Source organism: Gorilla gorilla, chromosome 6, assembly GCF_029281585.2.
Source record: "Gorilla gorilla gorilla isolate KB3781 chromosome 6, NHGRI_mGorGor1-v2.1_pri, whole genome shotgun sequence".
Taxonomy (NCBI): Eukaryota; Metazoa; Chordata; class Mammalia; order Primates; family Hominidae; genus Gorilla; species Gorilla gorilla.
Genome location: NC_073230.2, coordinates 112499278 through 112526566, shown reverse-complemented (window position 1 = coordinate 112526566; position 27289 = coordinate 112499278). Strand labels below are relative to the sequence as shown.

General features: G+C 38.0%; 1 protein-coding gene across 1 annotated transcript in view; it reads left to right on the top strand.

The window, feature by feature from the left end:
• Positions 1 to 27289, top strand: part of RELN (reelin) — a 520733-nt gene that overhangs the window by 423431 nt on the left and 70013 nt on the right. The window contains exons 32-43 of the mRNA XM_031013029.2: positions 2534 to 2692; positions 2881 to 3069; positions 3743 to 4016; positions 7334 to 7474; positions 7578 to 7755; positions 11229 to 11313; positions 12119 to 12301; positions 15455 to 15626; positions 15723 to 15825; positions 18012 to 18241; positions 23953 to 24173; positions 26407 to 26554. Coding sequence (XP_030868889.2) covers positions 2534 to 2692; positions 2881 to 3069; positions 3743 to 4016; positions 7334 to 7474; positions 7578 to 7755; positions 11229 to 11313; positions 12119 to 12301; positions 15455 to 15626; positions 15723 to 15825; positions 18012 to 18241; positions 23953 to 24173; positions 26407 to 26554 — 2083 coding nt within the window. The remainder of the gene's footprint in view (positions 1 to 2533; positions 2693 to 2880; positions 3070 to 3742; positions 4017 to 7333; positions 7475 to 7577; positions 7756 to 11228; positions 11314 to 12118; positions 12302 to 15454; positions 15627 to 15722; positions 15826 to 18011; positions 18242 to 23952; positions 24174 to 26406; positions 26555 to 27289) is intronic.

Genomic DNA, 27289 nt, shown 5'->3' with positions numbered 1-27289 from the left:
CTACTTCCAAGATGGCTTACTTACATGGCTGTTGGCAAAAGCCTTTAGTTCTTCTCTGCTGTTGGCAAGAGGTTTCAGTTTCTCACTCTGTAGACCTGTCCATAGGCTGCTTGAATGTCCTTACTAAATGTAGGCTGGCTTTCCCCAGAGCAAGAGATCTGAGAGGGAGCAAGGAATAAATGACAATGCCTTTTATGACTGTTTCCAAAGTTACACGCCATTACTTCCACCATATTCTATTCATTAGAAGCAAGTTACTAAAACTATCCACACTCAAAGGGGGAGAATTAAGCTCCACTTTTTGAACAGAAGAGTGTCAAAGAATGTGTGGACATTTTTTAAACCATCACAGGTTATAAAACCTGTTCCAAGGTGATTCAGGTGCTGGTCTCAGACCGTACTTTGAGTCAAAGGCACTAGAAAGGACCAGCCAGTGACAGTTTATCTCATGATGCTTCATTTCTAGTATCATCTACCTTCTGATTAGGTCACCTCAAAATAACTAAGTAATCTCAATCTCAGCCTCTCTCTCATCTTATTAAATGTAAACCATATTAATACAAATTAGTAGCCACAAGAAAACCTGAATTTTGAAGTGTCTGCACCCTCAGACATCCAATATCACACTAAAAAGCCCATAGGACATATCTTGAGCGACATCAGAGTTTGGGGACTAGAGCTTATGCCACACATTCCTCAACTTGACTAGAATAAAGACAAGAAACAGCCTTGCTTCCATTTTCTTCATGAACTTTGGTGTGACTGTCCTTTTCCCAACAGATGGGTCTCACCTTATTCAACAGAAGCTGTAACCCTCATCCCCACACCTGTATATAGCAGGCTATCTCCCCCAAAGAGTTCTGTTATTTGAACATATTTTCATCCTCTCATTCAGTCTAATTAGTTCTTTTATTTTAAATACAGTGGGTTTGATTCTCTTGAGATTTCTAATTTTAGCATATTTGTCATTTTTGTTCCTGGCATCATCCTTTGTCAGATGTAGTGACAATAACTCCATGTGCAATTAATTAGCCATAAGCAGCCTTCTTTTAGCACTACACTTTATTGTAATATTTTTGAAACTAAAATAATTATCCAATGTGATAAAGGGTTGAGAGAAGTTCTAGTTAGTCAAGAATAGGGAAACAGAAAGGTTGTGTATAGCAAAAAAATTTATAATTTTCCAAAAGAGTTAGAATTTGCTGAGTGCAATGGCTCACGCCTTTAATCTCAGCATTTTGGGAGGCTGAGGCAGGCAGATCCCTTGAGCCCAGGAGTTTGAGACCAGCCTGAGCAACATGGCAAAACCCCGTCTTTACAAAAAGTACAAAAATTAGCCGAGCGAGGTGGCACACACCTATAGTCCCAGCTACTTGGAGGGCAGAGGTTGGAGGATCACTTGAGCCCGGGGAGGAAAAGGTTGCAGTGAGCTGTAATCGTGCCACTGCACTCCAGCATGGGTGACAGAGTGAGACCCTGTCTCAATTAAAAAATATATATATATATAATAAAGTAAAAATAACAACTTTACTGAGCATAATATCTATGAATACTCAAAAAGTAGTTCAGTATCCCTAGTCGTAATTATGAATATGCAGTGCCAGTCTTAGGAAAATTATGGAATAGGCAATTAGATCAATACCCTCTACCACTCTACCCCCCCTACCAAAGAAGCGGGTATAAAGGCTGGCACAGTCTTATTCTTAACACAGGCACTGATTTATACCTCGTTATACACACACACATATGTACATAATTGATTCCCACAGTTTCATCCTTAGCAACTTTTTCCTTTCATTCAACATTGCGCTTTCTCTGCGTCCTCTTTTAGAAGGGACATGAGGTCCCTTACACTTTAATGTGCAGTTCCCTGGATCATGTCACCCTAGTGACAGTGGAGGAGCGTGGATGAATGGGACAAGAAAAGGGGAAAAGGTGACACAGAGAAACGAAAGTCAGACTAATGTTGGAGAAGCGTGAGCCTTTCTGCTTTGCCACTTAATAATTTGGTTTCACTTAGGCTTCACTGACCAAGATCTGACAAAGTGTGAAGTGCAAGTAAAAGGATCTTTCTGCCTAATAGAATTTCAGACCAGGCGGTGCTTACTGCCTAGTGCGTCAGCAGCAAAGAGCTACTTGATTTTTTGCCAGGGAGATTGAGATATTTCTTCTGAATATATAATAATGATATGAGACTTTGTAATGTTCAGAACAGAGTCTAAAATTCAAATACATGATCTGACGCAGGTTTTTATGTTCCCCTTACCAACTTACTCATCACTCATACAAAACTGAGTAGTCTTATAAGAGCTTATGTATTTTTTCCTTCATTTCCTGGGAGTCAGTGCATTAGAAACCGTCAAAAAATTGATGAGCCTTCAGGTCCATTAATTCATTCCTTGGAAGTTACACAAATGTGCCCTCATTCTAGGAGACACAATTTGAGGTTGCTGCAGTCTCACCATTTAAGAAATACTGTTCCTTCCCCTCTAGGAAAGTGTCCAAGTAACTGGATTTATGTCTTTTAACTCAGGGCTTATTGTTCAGTATTCAAATGACAATGGGATACTCTGGCATTTGCTTCGAGAGTTGGACTTCATGTCCTTCCTGGAACCACAGATCATTTCCATTGACCTGCCACAGGACGCGAAGACACCTGCAACGGCATTTCGATGGTGGCAACCGCAACATGGTAAGTTACTGCTCACTCCAGCTTTCTGGTAGCTTTTAGGTCATGAAGTATCCATACCCACCTTGCACTGTGTGTTTCTTAATTTGCTGTCAATTTCTAGACAATTTGATTTAAAATCACAGTCATGAAGATATTCATATTGCTATGTAACGAAACTTCTCTAACCGCCTTTATTCATCTGATTGCAGGGAAGCATTCAGCCCAGTGGGCTTTGGATGATGTTCTTATAGGAATGAATGACAGCTCTCAAACTGGATTTCAAGACAAATTTGATGGTTCTATAGATTTGCAAGCCAACTGGTATCGAATCCAAGGAGGTCAAGTTGATATTGACTGTCTCTCTATGGATACTGCTCTGATATTCACTGAAAACATAGGTATATATTGTCACCAGATAAAGGGAAAATATCTGATTAACTAGAGGACTAAATTAACTAAAACTCAGGAGGAAACTTTCTAATGCAAAACCGTGTGCCTAACTACCCATGCTGAGGGCGGCTCTCAGGGGAAAAAAAAGAAGTTTTATTGTGCTAAGACAACTTGGTGATCCTAGTGACGGTTTTTGTTGGAACTGTCTTTCGCAGAACATGAATGATATGAGTAAGGTTTCTTAGAAGAGCAAAAAAAATCTATGAGAGGACATTCCTATGTTTCATAACTTGTAGACTTAAGACTCTATGTTTAAAAAAAGATAGATGTTTCAAGTGCTGGATATCCCAATTACCCTGATTTGATCATTACATGTATAAATGTATCAAAATATCATATGTAACCCAATATATGTATAACTGTAATATATCAATATTTTAAAGATACTATGTTAGCCCTTTCCAAGGTGGTAATGCTTTTCAAATTAGCAGCCTTCTATATTTCCAAATCTATGGTAACCAAATAAAAGCAGAAAATATAAGAAGAAAAGTCAAAGCACATAGGGGGCACTAAAGATAGGCCATGATTTTTGTTTGCTTTTGAAGATATTTATTATAAGCATAAACACCAAATAAGAAAATGGCACACATATACGCTACCATTACACATTTTTTTTTTCAGGAAAACCTCGTTATGCTGAGACCTGGGATTTTCATGTGTCAGCATCTACCTTTTTGCAGTTTGAAATGAGCATGGGCTGTAGCAAGCCCTTCAGCAACTCCCACAGTGTACAGCTCCAGTATTCTCTGAACAATGGCAAGGACTGGCATCTTGTCACTGAAGAGTGTGTTCCTCCAACCATTGGCTGTCTGCATTACACGGAAAGTTCAATTTACACCTCGGAAAGATTCCAGAATTGGAAGCGGATCACTGTCTACCTTCCACTCTCCACCATGTGAGAATTGTCATTTGGCTACATGTCAGAACTTTGGGTGCCTGTCACTTAATTTGAAAATAATTGTGATTCGGCCTGGGGATTCTATTATTCTTTCATGATAATTATGCATGGAAGTGCCAGGAAGAAAAAAAAAGTGCAAGGTGCTTTGGGTTGCAAGTTTTAAATGTGGCTAGAGAGCACCGAAAGTTTTATGAGGCTGAACTTTTCTGTTCTTTGCCAACATAAAGGCTGCCCACCAGATTCCAATTTTAAACTGTTGTAAAAATAAGTCTCTGCCCATAAACCAGACTGATACTTATTCACACAAAGCAGTATATGAAATTACCACATATTGGAGAGTATCCTTAGTTTTTTTTTCATCTCAATACCACAGTATGAACAAAAGGTTGGTTCCTTTGGAATGCTCATATTGTTTTGCATCTGTCTTCCCCTCCCCAGCATTTCAGATCACATTCAAGAGTTGTACTGACTTACAGCAGGCTTCCACTTTTGTGGTGTAGGCATTTGGATCATTGGAGGATGTTTCTGGGAACTAACGGGTACTGTGGTGACTGGTTAGAGGCTGTACCTCCTGTGACTGCTCCCCCGAGATCCTTGCCTCTCCATTCCTGTGCTCTGTTCTGAATGGCAGGCTGCATTTCCCAGCCTCCTACATCTGTCAGACACTGCAGGAGAATGGAGGGGAGAAATAAGGGATAAATCAGGGTGTTCCTCCCCCTTCTTTCTGCCTCAAGTGCATCTTGGCCAACTTCCGTGGCTCTAGCTCCCCTGGGTGGCCCTCCAGGTGACCCTGGTCCCTGGGCACCAGCAACAACACTTCCTCCCTGTGTCCCTACAGTCTCAGACTCACAGTAAGTGGCTTCCTGACTTTGCTAAACTCCGGTTTCCTCACTGCTTCTACTGGTTTCTCTGCTCTGCCACTTGCTATACATCCAATTCCTTGCACTAATTTCTTTCTGTGTTAAGTGTTTATAGTGGTTTCTGTTTTCCTGGTTCAAACCTGATCCAGACATGTACAACCAAGAGGCAAGGGAAAATTCAGGAAGCCAAAACGTTTTAGTATTTAGCCTAAAATAGTTTCCTATGACTGTTAAAGCTTTAAATAGTGCTTACTTGTAGCTCATTTATTCATTTTTTTAAAATTCAACAAACACTTTTTGAATATCTACTGTGTTTTAAGCACTCTGGTACTAAATGAATAAGCTGATGCCAGGATCCAAATGTGTTAAAGTCATGCATCACTTAATGATGGTGATGCATCTGAGAAATGCATTGTTAGGCAATTCCACTGTTGTGTGAACATCATAGAGTGAACTTACATAAACCTTCATGGTTTAGCCCATTACACACCTATGCTGTATGATATAGCCTATTGCTCCTCAGCTACAAAGCTGTACAGCATATTGGTATACTAAATACTGTAAGCAATTGTAACATAATTCCAAGTATTTGTATATCTAAACATATCTAGACATAGGAAAGGTACAATAAAAATATGGTATAAAAGATTTAAAAACGGTACACTTGTATAGGGCACTTCCCATAAACAGAGCTTACAGGACTGGAAGTTGCTCTCGGTGAGTGGGTGAGTGAGTGGTGAGTGAATGTGAAGGCCTAGAATATTACTCTACACTACTATAGATTTCATAAACACTATGCACTTAGGCTCCACTAAATTTAAAAAAAGAATATTTTTCTTTCTTCAATAATAAATTTACCTTACTATAACTTTTCCATTTTATAAACTTTTTTTAAACTTTTGGACTCTTGTGATAACAGTTAGCTTAAAACACAAGCACATTGTACAGCTGTACAAAAATGTTTTCTATCTTTATTCTATAAGCTTTTAATATTTTGAGAACTTTAACTTTTAAAACTTCTTTCTTAAAAACTTAGACACAAAAGCACACATTATTAGCCTTGGCATACACAAGGTCAGAATCATCAAGATGTCAATTAGCAATAGGAATTTTTTTACAGCTCCATTATAATCTTATGAGACCATTGTCATAAATGCAGTCCATCACCGACAGAAACGTCATTATGCAGCACATCACTGTATTTAGGATAACAAACCTCTAAGCAGCTGTTTATGCTGTAAAATGATACCAGAGGAAGTACTCGGAGATATTATTGAAACACAGGAGGATACTACCTAACTCATTTGGGGAGAACTGGAGGGAGCCTTCTGAAGGAGTTGATGTCTCAGCTGACTCTGAGTAGGGCTTATCCAGGAGAAGAGGGGAGCGAAAGGGCATTTGTGCTGGCGTAAGCCAGAACAAAATCCAGGAAGCCAGAAAAAGCATGGGTGGTTGCGGAAATTCAAGGGTTCAGTGTTGCCAGAATATAATTGCAAGGTAAGAAGTAGGAGGTCTGGAGCCAGGAAAGAGGACAGACAATGGAGGAGCCATGTATGTCGTCCTAAGTAGTTTGGTCTTGACAGTGCATATGTTGGGGAACCACTGAAGGGTGGTAAACAGTGGTGCTGTGATTAGGTTTCCATGTTAAAGCCACCATGCTGACAGCTGTGTCACATCCACGGAGAACTTGTGTAGGGGAAACAGTTCTACTTAGAATGGTGCTGCTGAAATTCTACTTCAAGTAGACTGTGTTCCACATTCCACATAACAGACAAACACACTTCTATGCAAACTTTTCCTAAGTGAGGGGCTGTTACTGTTGTTTGGTAAGTCTGCGTCTATTTCTGGATAAAGCAGTCTTGTGACCCAAGATACTCCAAATAACAGATTGCAAATAAATAGAAAATATGAGAATACATCACATCATTCTAGACCTCAGCTTTAGAAAGCCAGAACCTCAAGAACCAAAGTAGAGTGCAGAAGTATCAAGGGCTTCCACTTACTCTCAGAAACCATTCCGGGACAGTAAAATAGAGACCTCACTGCCAGAACTTTTAAGACCCTAATTTTTCCTCATGTTTATCACCTTTAATCCCACCCAGTACTGAATAGCAATAAGAGTCTGAAAGCAAAAACTGAAATTCTGCATGTATTTCAAAAACAAAACAAGTGGATAGTTCAAAATAACTTTTCCATTTCACACATGTGTTTGTAGAATCTTACATGAAAAAAAATAGTGAAATATTTAAATAACATGCTTTCTACTCTCCTGTTTATGAGTCAAGAGAAAACAGCATTTCCTACTACTTAGTAGGAAAATAAAGTGCATCAAGGAAGAGAGAACTGGACCCTGGAGGAAGGCACTTTAAAGAGAAAAGGGAATTAAAATAAATGTCCTTGTGCTTTCAAGGTTGCTTGTCAAACCAGTGGTGTGTGTTTTTTTTTTTTGGTTAGTTCTCCCAGGACCCGGTTCAGATGGATTCAGGCCAACTACACTGTGGGGGCTGATTCCTGGGCAATTGATAATGTTGTACTGGCCTCAGGATGCCCTTGGATGTGCTCAGGACGAGGGATTTGTGATGCTGGACGCTGTGTGTAAGTTAATAAAACTGACAGTTTCTTTCTTTGTAACGCAAAAATAAATATGGCTTGTTGAACATGTGACAAATGTCTTTTCTCCACTCCCTCTCTTTCTTAGGTGTGACCGGGGCTTTGGCGGACCCTATTGTGTTCCTGCTGTTCCTCTGCCCTCGATTCTTAAAGACGATTTCAATGGGAACTTACATCCTGACCTTTGGCCTGAAGTGTATGGTGCAGAGAGGGGGAATCTGAATGGTGAAACCATCAAATCTGGAACATCTCTAATTTTTAAAGGGGTCAGATACAGATAAGATTCTCCTTCCCAACATTACTACTAACATTGTCTTCTTCAATCACTGCTCAACACAAATGCATTTCTGAATCTCTTCAGATGACATAATATTTAATACATAGTTATTGACTTTTAGCCCAAACCATGTTTCCTCTTCTGAATGCCGTCATTTTTTCATGATCACTTGGGCATAAAATTTTTCCTCTGCTTTCGTGATCAGACCTTCCTTACTTCCTGCTGGAATTATATACATAAATTTATATGTAGATAGTTTTTAGAATGTAAATTTCCATAATCTAAGATTTTATGTTACTAAATATTTAACTTGGAATATTTTCTAAATGACTTTATGAACGGTCTTTAGTTTTCCTTTTCTTTTTTTTTCTGCCAATAGAACCATTTGGTGACTTTAAGAAAATCAAATACTTAAGTAAAATAGCATTCTCAAACATTGTTAATATCTTTTGTATTTCAACCGAGATGTCTGGTTAGAGAGATGTTAAGCAATTGTGTGAAACTCTGTGCTAAGCTGGCATATCTTCATATGTGAATACATGCCACATCCCATCTCTCTCAGCATGGGGAAATTGACTAACCTAGGTGTGCAAATGAAATCTTTGACAAAAACCTGCATGGGTTTCTGTACAGCCCTAATGATTAACATCTAACACCTAGAAAATTAGATACCCTGGAACTTTTTCAATTATAGTTAATAGAAGCCAGTTATCATCCTTGTTTGAATCCAAATTCTTCTCAAGTTTTGGATGAGAAAGAAAGAAATGCATAGGGCCTGAGAGAGATTTACAAGTCTCTGAGAGTTTTGAGGGACTGAAGAAATTAAGGTAGAACATTTCAGAGTGGAAACTCCTGGTTTTGGGGGCGGCGGGATTTGTTTTGTTTTGTCTTATCTAAGATGTTAGTTGTCATTACCATTAGCTCACATCTGACCCATTTGAACCAGTTGACAAGACTAAAAAGCAGAAGTCCTATAACTTTTTATGATTGAAAGATCTTTATCTGATAAATTTTTAAGCAGTAGAATTAACCTAGTCTTTTGATCCTCTAAACAAGAAAGATGCATAATGTTTTATATTTTCCCTTTAGCCATCCAAATGCAAGAGCAGCCAAGCATTATATGTCTTAGACATATTATCTATCAGCTCTGCAAGATGTAGAGAGGACTCAGCATGTGCCATTCAGTAGGTTGCAGTTTGACCTAGAAAGTCATTCTTTCATGAAAAAGGATATGATAGTCTCTTTTTAATGTTTATAGATTCAGGAATACTATCTACTATTAAAATAGCTTGTTTGTTACAAAAGAATTTCTCACATTTAGCACAAATGGATCACTGAACCTGAAAGAGGATGAGAAAAGAAACATATGTGTGTGAACTAGAATATATGTGGCAGCAGAGTTTGACAGTTCTGCTGTATAAATATCAATATAAAATGCTAACCTATAAACAAATATTGCAAATATAAAAGAAAGATAGTTTCAGATTACAAATCATGCTCACTTTCAATAAAATTGCTCCTACAAAATACAGTGTAAAATAGGTCCCTTTATGAGTGACTTGTATTGACCCATGGGAACAACTTTATACTTGCATTCCATAATCAAGGGGAAAGAGTAATCATATTTCTATATTTTGATGTTAGCAAGGGATATTTATTACCTGAATCTATCAACTATCTATCTCAAAGCTTTTTCACTACAATCTGAAGAAGGGACCTTTCCTCTCAACCTCAACTCCCACATGGCATTGAGCTCTAAAAGAATCCAACACTTAGCCAGGCACAGTGGTGCACACCTCTGGTCCCAGCTACAGTGGGGGCTGAGGTGGGAGGATCATTTGAGGCCAGGAGTTCGAGTTTGTAGTGAGCTATGATTACATTTATAAATAGCCACTGGGCAACAGAGCAAGACTCTGTCTCTTAAAACAAACAAAAAAAATCCAAGGCTTTATGCAAGTGTGTAAGGAAGAAGGTAAAACATTAAGACGTGAAGAAACGAAGAAGATGCATGGGTTAGGTATCATGGACCGAGCAGAGCAGTGAATTACTAGGCATAAAAGAAAAAACAAAGACTAGAAATATAAGGCTTTTACATGGCAACCTGTCCTGAAGTATGAATCTATGCTTTGTGAAGTTATGAGATGGGTTAAATGCAGTTGCGTTTTCATTACAATATCAAATAATTCTCAAATTCTACATTTGGCATTATCTGGATATTTTTCTCCCCAAACCAAAAGATAGTTTAATAAACAAAACACTGGTATCTTATAAAGGATAGACGTTTTAGACTCTGACATATCTGGGTTCAAATCCTACCATCACCACTTATAAACTATGTAATCTTGAGAAAGTTACTTTCCCTCTCTGAGTTTTAGTTTCCTTATCTGCAACATGAGAATAATATTTTTCTCTCAGTAGTGCTAGGTGCTTTAAATGAGTAAAACGTCTATCTTAGCACCCAGCATGTATAGGCACTCAATATATGGTTGCTATTGTGGAATTTGCTCTACTTAAATTATTTTCAGCTATTGAGGAATGTGATCTATAATGTATATGATGAAGAAGAGGAAAATGTTCTCTTTTAGCTAAAATTACATTTGGCATTTGTTAGTTGATGAGAAATCAGTTGACAATGTCCACTTATTATCACACAGCCATGCATCCGTAAAGAGTCATGTCATTCAGAAGTTGCAGCTGAAAAACTAAAAGACCTGTCTGGACCTTAGGCTATTTGCATAGTGAAATTCTGTTTTACTGGCTGTCACTGCAATCCTATGTACCCATGAAGAAAAGAACCTTTCGAGTTGTCAATCCTAGGCAACCAGAAATAGTTAAATTAGCAGAAAAAATTACAAAAGCTAATGTGATCTCTTTCCTTGTTCATTGACTTCTCTGCATGAATGCCTACAGCGTGAGCATCAGGACTTGCCTTAGTTATGCCTTATTTAACTTGACCAACTGGGGGATGTTGTTGTGTCAGCCTGAATGAGAGCCCCTGGGGCTGTCAGAGTGAGCAAAGGAGTAGTAAGTTCCTAAGACTCCCTGGAACCCTGAGAAAGTTACCTATTAGTTCCCATCTTCCAGCGGGAGCACTTGGCACATTTTCCATCTGCTTCCTGGTTACTCCTCTCATAACATGCTGTGATCAAAGGAGGCTGTTTTTAAAAAAGGCCTGTAGATATGTAATGCTATCATTTTTGCACCGCTTTTTAGAAGAGTCACAGAAAAGTATGATTTAGAGTTGAGACAATGAAACTGTGTTATTCAGTCACAGGATATGAAAGCCATTAAGAGAGGGGAAACAAGGATCATCCCATTTTTCCTTTTAAACTAGGCAAAATTTGCTTCTTGATCATGATATGTATTTATTACTTAGCTAATGCAAGTTAGTTGTATAAAATCAAAGGGATACAATTTTGCAAGTGAAAAAAAGTTGCTTAACGTATATGTTTTTATTTTCAGGAAGGACTAAGGATGCTTATTTCAAGAGATCTAGATTGTACAAATACAATGTATGTCCAGTTTTCACTTAGATTTATAGCAAAAAGTAAGTATGAATTTATTATTTTCCTTCAAGAGAATTCTCCCCTGTGCAATTCCTTTTCCACAAAGAAATCACGGATTTAAGGCCCATAAGTTTTGCTATATGGAAGAGCTAACATAAATTAGTATACATAAATGTTTGCAAATGTTTTTCTTTAATGTAAGTTTATCTTAATATAAGGGCAAGAAAACTACTGATTTTAAATAATTTCATATAGCTGTAATCATATTAGTTCTATGGTAGTTAAATTTATCATCATGTCCCTGAGTCTTTCCACCACTACTTTCTAACTAAAAGAAATTTAAATTTTAAAATGTTTAACTTATGAAAAACGTGGATTTTCTTTTACAGATGTGAATCCAAAAAAAGCCTATTCTTAGTCATTCTGGCTTTTCATATTAACTAAATAATTTTCCTGAACAAATTGATTATAGATATAATACATATTCAAACAGTTTTTCTGTTTATATCCTGAGATTTAAATGTTTGACCCTTTGTAAAATCGTGATGCCTGTAGAATCAAAATGTTTTGATGTAATGTTTCCTAAATACAGAAAGATGCCTGTGCATATCTGAGAGAGAAAGGGAGGTATTATTGTGTGCAAATCCAAGCTTTGGTGTGTATTTCGAGATATACAGAAAGCCCAACCTGTCATCCCCTTAAGTTGCTTCTGAAGCATTTGGACTATAAAGCTTCCATGTAAACATAAGTTCTCTTATGCATTGATGCCTAAAGATTCAGCTAAGAACATACCATTTCCCCATTTTTATCACAGTATGTTTTATACCTGTGTTATCTTCTTCCCAGGTACCCCAGAGAGATCTCACTCTATTCTATTACAATTCTCCATCAGTGGAGGAATCACTTGGCACCTGATGGATGAATTTTACTTTCCTCAAACAACGAATATACTTTTCATCAATGTTCCCTTGCCATACACTGCCCAAACCAATGCTACAAGGTTCAGACTCTGGCAACCTTATAATAACGGTAAAAATGCATGTGTTCTCCTGTGATCAAAACTGATAGTGGCATGTTAACACGTTTGTTTCTAAGGTGTGGAGGAAGTGTTTGTCAACTGAGCAGCTTAGCTGTCCACAGCACACACATTTTACATGCTTCACTTTTGACAAATGTGTTAGTCCGTTTTCGTGCTGTTGATAAAGACAAACCCAGACTGGGAAGAAAAAGAGGTTTAATCGGACTTACACTTCCACATGGCCAGGGAGGCCTCAGAATCATGGCGGGAGGCAAAAGGCATGCCTTACATGGCAGCAGCAAGAGAAAATAAGGAAGATGCAAAAGTGGAAACCCCTGATAAACCCATCAGATCTCATCAGACTTATTCACTGCCACAAGAACATTATGGAGGAAACTGCTCTCATGATTCAAATTATCTCCCACCTGGGTCCCTCCCACAATACATGGGAATTATGGGAGTACAATTCAAGATGAGATTTGGGTGGGGACACAGAGCCAAACCGTATCAACAAGTCTCAATAAATATTTAAATATTTAACACACACACACACATATATATATATATATACACACACACGTATATATAATCTCTTCATATTTGACTAGTGGGTTCTCCTGTTAATGTAAATATAGCTGAATTCTGTTACAGAGCTAAAGATTTTTAAAAATAATCCAGCATTATCATTAGGCACTCATCAGTTGTAATGACATTTTTGTTGCATTTATTTGGGAATACATAGTTCTTCTGAGTGTGGCGTTTCATTAGTGAAATAGAATACTATAGCAAAATGCCATGACGAAGTGAGAGGGACTTAGACCAAGCAGATAGTGCCATAGATAAAATATTCTTATCACTTACACTTGCTTCAGTGATAAGTTAAAGTGAATGTATAATTTAATACATTTCAAATGGTTACAGAAAATGATTCTACAAATTGGTAATGTTTTATTGCTTCCTATATTTCTATTAACTGCTGATTATAAAGGACCAGACTTTACCAAGTCATGCATATAATCACCTAAATAAGCATGGAGATGCCACATTAAGCAGCAGATTCTTTGCAGAGGCAACACAAAAATGGAAAAGGCAAAGGTTCTTCCATCTCTAAAATTTAACCTATTTCCTTAACAATATGTTAAAACTAAAACATAAAACAAAATTTTTAATGTATTGTGAAACATATATGTATACATACATCTTGTCACTGAATAAAAGTCCAAAAAAGGAATGTGCCAGGTGCAGTGGCTCACAACTGTAATCCCAGCACTTTGGGAGGCCGAGGCAGGTGGATCACCTGAGGTCAGGAGTTCAAGACCAGCCTGGCCAACATGGTGAAACCCCATCTCTACAAAAATACAAAAAAATTAGCTGGGTATGGTGGCACACACCTGTAATCCCAGCTCTTTGGGAGTCTGAGGCAGGAGAATCACTTGAACTTGGGAGGCAGAGGTTGGAGTGAACCGAGATCATGACACTGCACTCCAGCCTGGGTGACGGAGGGATTGCTGTCTTCATACTATGTTTGGAGTGCTTACCTAATTATTTTTTCATTGATTCCACCAACCACTTTCTAAACAAGAAGAGGAAAGAATGCTACTAGAATTAGAACACTGATAGGATTAGAGATAGAGACCTGTGATTTCATTCAAAGCATCAGGTTTGTTCTACAGGCTCCTGTTTACAGATCCTTTTTTATGTTTTGTAAGAATTGTACTAAAGTAGAAATCAGTGAAGAAGCAACCTAGGGAATCTTGACGTTCCTGCTTGGCATGGACTTATCACCTTTTTTCAAGGTCAGTCCAAACAGTGCTTTACAAAAGCAGCCTGGCTTTTGCCGTTATTATCTACTCTAACATATTCCTTAAACACCTGGTCTAAATCACTGAATCAAATACTATAGCAGTATAAAGGGTGATTTCCCTAGTTTCCTATATATTCCCACAGTATCTCCAGATCAACATAGGAGATATGAAAAACATTAAGAAAACATGGAGTATTATTGATCATAGAATATTTTTCTTCTGTATTAAATAAACAAATAAATGCAATTACGTATCAGGGCATTATTTTAATGGCCATAGTCCTTCAGCCTGACTGAAGTATGGTGCTAAGCCATGGGTTGACCCTAAAAAGCATGAATTGCTCCCTGAATAGACTGATTAGTGTACCTCGGCTCTAAGTCCACTAACTGACCACCCATTCTCACAGACTGCGTGTCTCACAGATTCCCCTAAACCACTAAAACACAACTCAAAACCCACTCTTGCCAGGGGAGGGTTCATAGCACTGCTATTATTTGAAGGACAGCATGCTTTCACATACATTATATACAAAGCATTGTCACAGCTTTCTGAAATTAGCAAGGCAGTTCCATGATATATCAATTTAATATGGTTGCAAGCTTAATTTTTTCACTTTTTTTTTTTTTTTTGAGACAGCATCTTGCTCTGTTGCCCAGGCTGGAGTGCAGTGGCGTGATCTTGGCTCACTGCAACCTCCACCTCCCAGGCTCAACCATCCTCCCACCTCAGCCTCCTGAATAGCTGGGACTACAGGCATGCACCACCATGTCCAGCTAATTTTTTTGTTTATTTGCTTGCTTTTTTGTAGAGACGAGGTTTTGCCATATTGCCCAGGCTCGGGCAGTCTGCCCACCTTGGGCTCCCAAAGTGCTGGGATTACAGGCGTGAGCCACCGTGCCTGGCCAGTTTTAATCACTGACAATATACTGTTAAGTACTTTATGTTTTTTTTCCCCCCAGGAAGTATATGAGTTTGGGGGGTGTGGTTTGTGTGGTTCTTTTTTGAGACATGGTCTTGCTCTGTTGCCCAGGCTGGAGTGCAGTGGCATGGTCACAGCTCACTGTAACCTCAAACTCCTGGACTCAAGCAGTCCTCCCACCTCAGCCTCCTGAGTAGCTGGGACTACAGGCATGCACAAACACACCTGGCTAATTTTTTTTATTTTTTTGTAGAGATAGGCCCTTACTATGTTGCTCAGGCTGGTCTTGAACTCCTGGGCTCAAACAATCCTCCTGTAGAAGGCATATGTTTAACCTATTGTTACTGAGTTGCTTTTGTCCTTTGCTTTCTTTCAATGAGCAAAAGTGTTCATTTGATTTTCATCACTGGAAAAACTTGCTTTATCCAAAAATGCCTTAGGTAAGAAAGAAGAAATCTGGATTGTTGATGACTTCATTATCGATGGAAATAATTTAAACAACCCTGTGATGCTCTTGGATACATTTGACTTTGGGCCCAGAGAAGACAATTGGTTTTTCTATCCTGGTGGTAACATTGGTCTTTATTGTCCATATTCTTCAAAGGGGGCACCGTAAGTATTAAGAATCTAAAAATAAAACCACTGCTGTATACAAATCATGATGAACTTTTGCCTAAATGGATTCCTGGTTGTTTTCCTGTGTAACAGTGAAGAAGATTCAGCTATGGTGTTTGTTTCAAATGAAGTTGGTGAGCATTCCATTACCACCCGTGACCTAAATGTGAATGAGAACACCATCATACAATTTGAGGTACTTGACTTTGTTCTATAATAAATGCTTTAAATTTTATATTGAACAAAACCTAGGAAAGGGGAGGAAAATCTCAGATAATTTCATGCATTATGACCTCCCATTTTTGTGCAAGGATGTAAGAGGTTTTGGCATCATAATTTACTCTTGTTAATGGAGCCAATTGTCATACTAAGGTTTATTTCTGAATTATTATCCTTTATGACGGAGTTTCCCCACCTGCTACAATGGGAAGTTGAAATAAATTATTTTAAACACTATAAAAATGAAAAGGCTCATACTATTCTTGTATTATATTTCCACACTTTTTATGTGAAACTTAAAATTTCTTAGGGACTAGGTCAATGTAACTATAGTCTATGCCATGCTAGGATATTTATATAATATTTGTCATGATGTTATTAATTTTACAGATAATACTGTTTTATAATTTCAAATGTATTTGCTCTGTGTATTTTATTAATATTTATGCACTCCTTTTATTTGTCAAGAGAGCAAATTAATAATTAACATAAAAATATTTATATATTTCAAAAACTTAGATAAAATCAGCAGAACCAAAGGTATATTATACCAGCGTTTTAGAATATTAACTTTTCAGAATTTTTTTTCATAGCTAATAAAAGATGACATCTTTAGCACCTTTAAGAGTTCTATTATCAGCCAGGCGTGGTGGCTTACACCTGTAATCCCAGGAGTTTGGGAGGCCAAGGCAGGCAGATCATGAGGTCAGGAGGTTCAAGACCAGCCTAACCAACATGGTGAAACCCCGTCTCACTAAAAATACAAAAATTAGCCGGGCATGGTGGTGCGCACCTGTAATCTCAGTGACTTAGGAGGCTGAGGCAGGGGAATTGCTTGAACATGGGAGGTGGAGGTTGCAGTGAGCCGAGATTGTGCCACTACACTCCAGCCTGGGCACAAAGTGAGATTCCATCTCCAAAAAAAAAAAAAAAAAAAAAGAATTCAGGAAGAAACAAGTGCCTATATTCGAAAGTTTATCAAATGTCAATAGTTTACTCATCGGAAGGTAAAAGTTATGTAAGTTCACATACCTACACACACATAATATGTATAGTGTATATTTATTGTATATAACTATAACTATAGATGGTTATGTGTAACTATATATATCAATAACTGGTTCCTATGCTTTGATGGCATGATAGTAAGAAAATGTTCATCTCAATTGAAAAGGGGAAATTTTTTATAGAAAGAATTGCATGCATTTATATAATTTATTTTAATGCACTTGAAAGCATGGGAAAAGGAATGGAGTGGTTGTTTTCCTAATGGTTAAAAAGGTCTTTACATAAAGACAGAATACACTGGTGGATACCAGGGTGGGGAGGAGAAGGATGTGGGAAGAAGTAGGTGAAAGGAGACAAGCTTGCAGTTATAAAGGATGAGTAAGTCTAGAGATCCAATGTACAGCATGAAGACCATAGTTAATAATATAATAATGTATGCTGAAAATGTGTTAAGAGAATAGATTTTAGATGCTCTTACCACACACACACAGACACACACACACACACACACACACACACACACACACAAAAGGTAACTATGGAAGGTGATAGATAGGTTAATTCACTTGGCCGTAGTAATTATTTCACTTTGTATATCATATCAAAACAGTATGGGTACACCTTAAGTATATATAATTTTAAAAAAATCTTTCCCTGTGCCAGGGAAATGGTGACAATGATTGTATTCTCTTTTGATATTGAATATTCATTGAAGATTCTTGTGTAAAACTCTTAGGATTATTTGGAAGGTGTCATAAGAAGGAAAATAGAAGGTATCCTACCTAGATGGGGGGGAAGCTAACAGTTAGGATTAGGGAAACAGTCTTTTCACTATGATTTGCTTGGCTTGGCTAGGAAAATGGGCCAAAGGTAAAATTTGGAATTGTCCCAGCCTCTGCCTTACCCACTTCCTGCTTTTTATAAAATGAAGGGAAATAAATTTTTCATGAGGCCCTTTGAGGTTCTTTATGAAAAATTATAATTTCAAGGTAATATACAATATTACTCAGTAAGGCAAAACATAATTTTATACTATTAAATATTTCAGCAAGACAGTTCCCAGGAAAATGGACCCTAGAAAATAATGAAGTGGTGAATCATTTCAAGGCTTGTTGCTCTGAGGTAATTTGTGTCATTTTTTTCTTCATCCCCAAGATCAACGTTGGCTGTTCGACTGATAGCTCATCCGCGGATCCAGTGAGACTGGAATTTTCAAGGGACTTCGGGGCGACCTGGCACCTTCTGCTGCCCCTCTGCTACCACAGCAGCAGCCACGTCAGCTCTTTATGCTCCACCGAGCACCACCCCAGCAGCACCTACTACGCAGGAACCATGCAGGGCTGGAGGAGGGAGGTCGTGCACTTTGGGAAGCTGCACCTTTGTGGGTAAGGACCCGCTGCTTGATGCCACATTTTTTCTCCTTTGACAGTTTATTCCTGAAGTCATCATTCACTTGCCACTTTATCATGGGGAAATTTCCACCTGACGTTTCTTCCTCAGTTCTCAAGCAGATCAGTGGATATTTAAAATGTAGGACACGGAGCTGACATAACTACTAATTTCTAGTTCGAAGGTAGATTTTAACAGCACACCATGGGCTGCACCCTGTAGTGGGGTTCATATCCTTGTGAATTTCTCTTAGATCAATTAGAACACAACAAAAATAAGGTTTTCCATGCGTTCCTCCTGCCTACTCCCACCTGACAATATAAATGCAGCTAGAATATTATGACTTTCAAACACCTGCCTATGTCTGTAATGCAGGGAGAGCGTATATAGGGAGCATAGAAGCCCACAGAATATTCCTGGTGTCTCATTAAAAAAAAAAAAGAAAGTTAGCACGTTGCCCCAGGCATCTCTACTTTTCCAACCTCTCTCAGCATTCTTGTTACATTTATTTGACTCTTCTGCTGAAAAGCAACTTAGAGATTAAGGACTTCACCCCTAATAGAAATGAAATGAAAAGTATATTTCAAAAAACAAAACTGATAATAAAAGTGAACAAAGAGAGGAAGTCAACAAAGCAGTCTGCCTCCAAATTTCTGTTTTTTCTCTCAGAATTAAGAATGTTTTCTTTCAGAGTATGTCAAAAAAGAAGAAAGTACTAATATCATACTTTCAAGATGGAAATAGATTTATATTCCTGCTGTGAAATGGAGCATAATTAGAAGTCTTGAGTCTTCAAACAAGACTACTAATACCTAGTACTTTTCCAAAAGGGTGAAAGTGAATTTTTTAAAGTCTGCATCTCTTTGAACGTGAATCTATCCACTCCTCATTATATCATCAGCATAACTTTTATAAATTGATTGCTAAGGATTTTAATATTTTGGGTTGTTGAATATATAATTTACTAATCCTTGCGATTATGCCAGGATATGATTCTCATAGGAAATCCAACTATCTTTTTAAAAATAAGCATTACTAAGCAAAAAGTCCTCAAGAACTGATAGCCAGAGGAGGCAAAGAGTGTCTCTGGAGATCATAGGAATAGATGGAGCTGATGACACAGCCAGCACAACCAGAAAGCTACCATTGGTTGTGGGGAGCTTGTCTTTAGAAGAATCTGGCAGGGGAAAATAATCCAGGAAAAAGTTTTTATTCAAAATGGTTGTATTATTTAAGATCATATGTTGCAAGAAATATAAAGAGGCTTACCAAAAAGGTGAAAGAACTTATTGGAAAGATACTGGGGAATTGCATGGACTTCACTCAGAAAGTGTGGGGGACTTAGCAACAGAAGTTTATGATCCTTGTTTTTATTGTGCTCACATTAACATCACTTGGCAAACCAGAGCTTTCATTTTCTGGAGCTCTTAATTCCAAATTTTCAAATCTGAACCTATCAGCTGTAGCCTGAAAGCCAAGTGTTCCAAGAGAAGCATAGCTGTCGAAAAACCATGCCTATGAGCAGGACAGGCAAGGGGAAAGGCCTAGATAGCTTAGGCACTGCTATGGTCTGAATTTTTGTTGAAATTCATATGTCTCAATTCATTCCCCTGAAGGTAATGGAATAAGGAGATGGGGCATTTTAGGGGGCAATTAGTTCATGAAAGTGGAGCCCTCATGATTGGCATCAGTGCCCTTATAAAAGAGACCCCAGTGGACTGCCTTGCCTCTTCCACCATGTGAGGACCCAGCAGGAAGGCACCATCCATAAACCACAAAGTGAGTCCTCACCAGACACTGAGGTGCTGGCTCCTTTATCTTGGACTTCCCAGCTACTCCACAAGTGTGAGAAATAAATTTCTGTTATTTATAAGCCACCCGATTTATGGTATTTTGTTACAGCAGCCTGAATGGAGTAAGACAGGCTTCTAGATACAGAGCAGTCCACTGAACTCCCTTATGGTATTATGGACAAACACTAGGTTTTCTGTTTAATGGACCTCTAATTTCCTCCAATTATCCAGCTAAGAATTAAATAGAAAACCACCCTAAAGATAGATTGTAGGTAATGATTTTAGATTGTTTTGCCAACTGAGACTTGCTTCAGCAAGTTCCCACTTGGAAATAATCCCATCTAAAGGTGTATGAAACAAGATGACAAAGACCTGCCAGTCAGAGGCACTGAGTGAAGATGTCCATGCCAGGGGAGTGCTCCAGCGTCACAGAGACCACCTCGCTCAGCGTTGGTAATGCCCACTGTGCTGTGCTTCCACATAAGGCATGACAATATAATTTGGAAATCTGAACAAGAGAATTGCAGACATCTATATTTTCACCCACTGGTACAAAGCCACATACAAAACACAATAATAGTGTACAGAACCTAGACTGTCACATCATTTGTATTCTATGTCATTTTTATTTCCATGAAAAGAAAGTAAATGTATCAAGGAGGCATGCATGCCTATTCTCAGAATGGTATAAACCCACGTTTCAAACTGCCTTCAACCATTTCTGTGAAGAGAAAAATTTGCCTTAAGGGTGTTGTCTAGTCCTTGTTTCAGGAAAAGAATTAGCACTCTTCTTAAAACCCATGCAGGCATGAATGGCTGGAAGGCAAAAGTTAAATTTTCTCCAACTCAGTGAACCATCCCTTGGTTGGTATTCAACATGGTACATAGTAATGGCACAAGTGCTGGATGCTAAAAACATATATATATACAAAAATCCATGTTTAAATTACTCTTTTCTTGCATTTGTTGGACACTAGATACACACAAAAAGTGTATTAAATGTTCTCAGGTGCAAAATAGTCAAATTTTGTTCCTTCTACATATATAGTCCATTTACATTCAAAGAATAACTATGAGCTTTCATCTAATTTTATTCACATCACCTTGGTGTGCTTTTAGAGTCCTTTTGTCTTTAAAAGTTCCTAATTGTTTTTGCTTTATGCAATTTCATAATGAGTCAACCAAAACCCCTATTTAATGAAAGCAGTGTTGTGTGCTTGAAATTTTAAGTTTATGTTTAAAAAACAGATCCTTTTGAATACAACTGGCTTAGGAGAACAGATGCTGACATTCACCAAGGAGGGTAGCAGTGAGAAATTTTCAAAATAAGATTTCAGCAGAAGGGAACCACAGTGAAACCAGACCCTTCAGCCTATTTATCATAGTGCTTGCAGTTTCTGTGTCAAGGCAGGTGAACAATAATAAATATCCAACTAAGGTGGTTCATTTGTATTCAGAACATTTGAATAAATAAGAAGTTCAAAAAAAAATCCTTGTAGGCTTTTGTTCAAAGGAAAACTCCAGCCATTTCCCTCAGCTCAGCAGTCTGAAAGTTCAAAAGGTAAGAAGTGCTTCTTGCCAAGACTAAACTCTGACAAGTATTTGAAAATAAAGTTTAATTATGGACTGGCATTTTGGGGGCAGCTTAATATAGTTGGAGTTTGGGACTGGATGTGGTGGCTCACGCCTGTAATCCCAGCACTTTGAGAGGCCAAGGCGGGCGGATCACTTGAGGTCAGGACTTTGAGACCGGCCTGGCCAACATGATGAACCCCTATCTCTATTAAAAATACAAAAATTAGCCAGGCGTGGTGGCGGGTGCCTGTAATCCCAGCTACTCGGGAGGCTGAGGCAGAAGAATTGCTTGAACCCTGGAGGTGGAGGTTGCAGTGAGCCAAGATCGTGCCACTGCACTCAAGCCTGGGCAACAGAGCAAGATGGAACAATGAAATTAGGGTTAAATATATGTAGGAACTTGAATCTGTCGCTTTACTATCCACTAAATTTTAGAAGCCTAACAAATGTATTTTTCCCCCACTACCCATCCTTAATCCTGGTATTTAACTTCTAATTTCTGTTTCTCAAACAGAAAACTATTCAGAATTTAGTTTCTATGATAATTGAAAATTGGGAAGATTCACAGGGCACAAAAATAAGTGCACATGTCATCTCTGCATCCTGCCATTCTAAAATAAATCTTTCTTCTTTGAACTGAGTTTTACACATGATAAAATACATTAAAACATTTCTGGACAGCTACCTAAATATGTAGATTATTTCTAAGGAGCTAACTTATCAGCAACATGATAGGACAATTCAAAAGGAAAATTATTTTTGACTTAAAAAGAAGTTAAGAAATAAGAGAATCTAAAAATACATCAGATTCTGCCACCTTTTCTCTTAAAAAATAATCTTTTTGGGCTCTCTGTTTCTGATGAGATAAAATCCAAAAAACCTTAGTTTGGCTCATAAGGACTTTCACAACAAATTACATGCCACAAACATTTGCTGAGCATCTACTATGTGTGAACACTATATGGGTGCCTTAAAAAGGTACAAAAAAAGAAAGAGACATGGACATTGGCCTCTATGAGCTCACAGCCAATAGAGGAAATAGACACACTTTTAAGTAACTCCAGCTGGGATAACTATAATAATGGAAATTCCATCAAAATTATGGAAGAGAAAGTAAGATAGAAAAATTTAAAAGATTGTCATTTACCATAAGGTCCATCAATTTCACTACCCTTCTACCCAAAAGAATTGAAAACATGTATTTAAGCAATTACCTGTACACAGATACTTATAGCATTACTATTCACAATAGCCAAAAAATGGAAACAACCAAATGTCCATCAACTAATGAATGGGTAAACAAAGCAAGTATATCCATACAATGGAATATTGTTCAGTCACAAAAGCCATGAAGTTCTGATACTTGCTACACCGTGAATGAACCTTGAAAACATTATGCTATTATGCTAAGTGAATGAAGCCAGACACAAAAGGTCACATATTCTATCCTTCCATATATATGAACTATCCAGAATACGTCAATCCATAGAGACAGAAATGATTGGTGGTTGTCAGTTGTCAGGGAGGGAGAGATGGGGAAAACTGTTCAGTGGGCATGGGGTTTCCTTTTGGGGTGATAAAAATGTCTTGAAACTAGAAAGAGGTGATGGTTGGACAACACTATGAATGTGGTAAATGCCACTGATGTGTACACTTTAAATGGTTAATGCTTAATCTTATGTTGTGTGAATTTTACCTCAGTTTTTTTAAAAAAGGTTAGTTATACAGAGTGTATTAAATAGACAGAAGGGGCCGGGTGCGGAGGCTCACGCTTGTAATCCCAGCACTTTGGGAGGCTGATGTGGGCGGATTGCCTGAGGTCAGGAGTTCAAGACCAGCCTGGCCAAGATGGTGAAACCCCATCTCTACTAAAAATACAAAAATTAGCCAGGCGTGGTGGTGGACACCTGTAATTCCAGCCACTCAGGATGCTGAGGCAGGAGAATCGCTTGAACCCGGGAGATGGAGGTTGCAGTGAGCCAAGATTGTGCCACTGCACTCCAGCCTGGGGGACAGAGTGAGACTCTGTCTCAAAAAAAAAAAAAAAGTAAGGATGGAGAAGTCTTCACCAAGGAAGTCAATATTGAAAAAGATGGGAAGATCAAGTGAAACATTGACATTCTGATAGGATTAGGAAAAGCTTACAAGAAACAAGAACTTTATTGGCAAAATCCTGGAGATTGAGGAATGGAGTTTTGTTCCTGAAATGGCAAATGTTTTCTGTTTCTTGGGTGTTGAGCATAGGTAGAAGCTTCCCATTGTTCATTGATCAGATGTGCTTACTTTGAAGGTATATTGTTCTGTTGATTAGCTTTTGAAAGACTTGTCCTCTTTTCCAGATCTGTCCGTTTCAGATGGTACCAGGGATTTTACCCTGCCGGCTCTCAGCCAGTGACATGGGCCATTGATAATGTCTACATCGGTCCCCAGTGTGAGGAGATGTGTAATGGACAGGGGAGCTGTATCAATGGAACCAAATGTATATGTGACCCTGGCTACTCAGGTCCAACCTGTAAAATAAGCACCAAAAATCCTGATTTTCTCAAAGATGATTTCGAAGGTAGTCTTTTCTTACAAATTCTATGTAGTCTTGTGAAAGAACTTATATGTTAAACACAATTTTTGGTAGATAACTAATCATTAAGTTTAATTCTAATATCTCATTATTATTTCAATTGTGAACATCCAAGAATTCATTTAGTTCTGAATTTATAGGGTTCCATTTTGGAAACAGTGGTCAGTGAGTGAAATACTGATACATGCTACAAGACGTTTATTGAGAAAAACTAAGGCTGTGTTCACAACTTTTTCTACCACATGTAATTTCTGACTAATGACAATTTTAGAATATATCTATAGAGACTTAATCTTGGATGGAAGGGTTTCCAGAAATATAAATTCGTGTTACTGCTTTACCACAAACTGCTTAAATAGCCTCTCATCACTTTCTATAGTTTAGTTTTACACCTAGAATTCAGTATCATTATGTGTGAAGACAATGTTACAACATAGCAAAATGCATGTAATGTAATGATTAGAAAAAAGCATTTAAATTATATATGCACATTGATCAAACTGTGGAAAAACACCTCCATAAAAGGAAGTCTTAAGTATAATAGCCATCTATATTAGGGTAGTGGGATTAAAAGATTTTCTTTCGGCCTGGTGCAGTGGCTCATGCCTGTAATCCCAGCACTTTGGGAGGCTGAGGCAGGTGGATCACGAGGTTGGGAATTCGAGACCAGCCTGGCCAACATGGTGAAACCCCATCTCTACTAAAAATACAAAAAAGCCGGGCATGCTGGCAGGCACTTGTAATCCCAGCTACTCGGGAGGTGATTCGCTTGAACCTGAGAGGCGGAGTTTGCAGTGAGCCGAGATCACACCACTGCACTCTAGCCTAGGCGACAGAGCGAGACTCCATCTCAAAAAAAAAAGATTTTCTTTCTTTTTGCTCAGTTTTTGTAAAATTGTTATACTTATGGTTTTACAATACATTTTAAAACTAGATCTAAGTATATCCATACAGTGGAACATTACTCAGCCATAAAAAGGAATGAAATACCGATACATGCTACAACATAGATGAAACTCAAAAACATGCTAAATGAAAGAAGCCAGACACAAAAGGCCACATATTATGTCAGTCTGTCTTTATGAAATATTCAGATAAGTAAATTCGTAAAGACAGAAAGCAGATTATCATTTGCCAGCATTGGAGGAGGGGGAAATGAGGGGACAGTGACAGTTTAACGGGCACAGGGTTTCCTTTCGGGCTCATGAAAAAGTTCTGGAACTAGGCAGTAGTGATGGCTGCACAACAGAGTGTATCAACTAAATGCCAGTGAATTGTTTACTTTGACGTGGTTAAAATGGTAAATCTTATGTGATGTGTATTTTACCACAATGAAAAAATAAATAAACTAAATCGGAGTATCTGAACATATTTAAGAGCTGGTTTTTAAAGACAGTATTTTATTTTATATTTTATTTTATTTTATTTATTTTTTGAGATGGAGTTTTGCTCTTTCACCCAGGCTGGAGTGAAGTGGCACAATCTTCGGCTAACTGCCACCTCCGCCTCCCGGGTTCAAGCAATTCTCCTGCCTCAGCCTCCCGAGTAGCCAAGATGACAGGCACCTGCCACCACACCTAGCTAATTTTTGTATTTTTAGTAGAGACAGGGTTTTGTCTTGTTGGCCGGGCTGGTCTTGACCTCCTGACCTCAGGTGATCCACCTGCCTCGGCCTCCCAAAGTGCTGTGATTACAGGTGTGAGCCATCGCACCCAGCCTTAAAGACGTTATTTAATAGGCAATAATAAATGGTATTGAAATTTCTCCCACTAAACTGTTTTTTTAAATATTTTGTTGTCCCTGCCTGATACTATCCTTACATTAGAAAGGACACAGTAGAGAGGCTGGTGGAAAGGCTACACAGCCCCCACCCTCCTGATAGCCTGAACCTAACTGGTTAGGCTTCCTGATAGCCTAACCAGTGTCCTTTTTTTCAGTGTGAACAAGCCGAAAGGAGGGATCCATCTAGCTGGACCATAGATACTCAAGAAAATACCCCCTCCTCCTATCACAAGAATCTTTAAATTATTCCAGCCAAGGCTAAACACTTCAAACAAGCTGAAATGTTGAAAAGGCCTCTTATCCTAAAACATGACTTTAATATTTATGACTTCATATTTTGAAACTACATAATGCATTTACCATACTCCTTTTAAAAATATAATACAACTCACTATGGTTGGGGTCATAGGTAAACCATATTTTCCAATTTTTTCAGGTCAGCTAGAATCTGATAGATTCTTATTAATGAGTGGTGGGAAACCATCTCGAAAGTGTGGAATCCTTTCTAGTGGAAACAACCTCTTTTTCAATGAAGATGGCTTGCGCATGTTGACGACACGAGACCTGGATTTATCACATGCTAGGTAATCATTTTTAGATGCTGTTGAAAAAAACCACATCGTAATGTATAATAGCAGAACATAATCAAATCAGAAAGAAGCAGAGCGATTTCAAGGACAAGGCCTTCCACTGTAAATACTGAACTTCTCTCTTTATCAAAGCTTTCAGGAAGACACAAGTTACATAATTTCTATTCTAAAATTGAAAGAGATTATTCAATAACTTAATCAGAAAGGAAACATACCTAAACAGGCAAAAATTAACATCTGGTATTTTATAAGATTGAGATTAGGAAGTAACAATGTTTAATTTACTTTAACTTCAATAAAATATTGTGTCTTCTTTATCTTTCTGTATAACATACTTTTCATTAGCACTTGCACTATGTAGAAATTATTTACACTTATACCATGCTTAGTAGAAAGCTTAGTTGAAATGCAGTATATCTTCAAATTATTCATAATTAATTTTATCTCCGCCAGCAATTTAAGTTAAAAACATTTGAAGGGCAGCCTTATTCTTTATAAGCATCTTTCCAATGATTCACTCACACATTCTAAGCAGTCATTTTCTAAATTGAACACAGTCACTCAGAAACAAACATTTTAAACTGGCTCAGAGGATTATGTCCTGTCAAGATGTGTATCCCTTGATCATTTGATGGGCCGAAAACTTAACAAGGAAGATAAAAAAGATGGTTTAACATGTGTAAAATGGAACCCTGACCTAATTTTGCAAGTGCACAAAGAAACCATGTT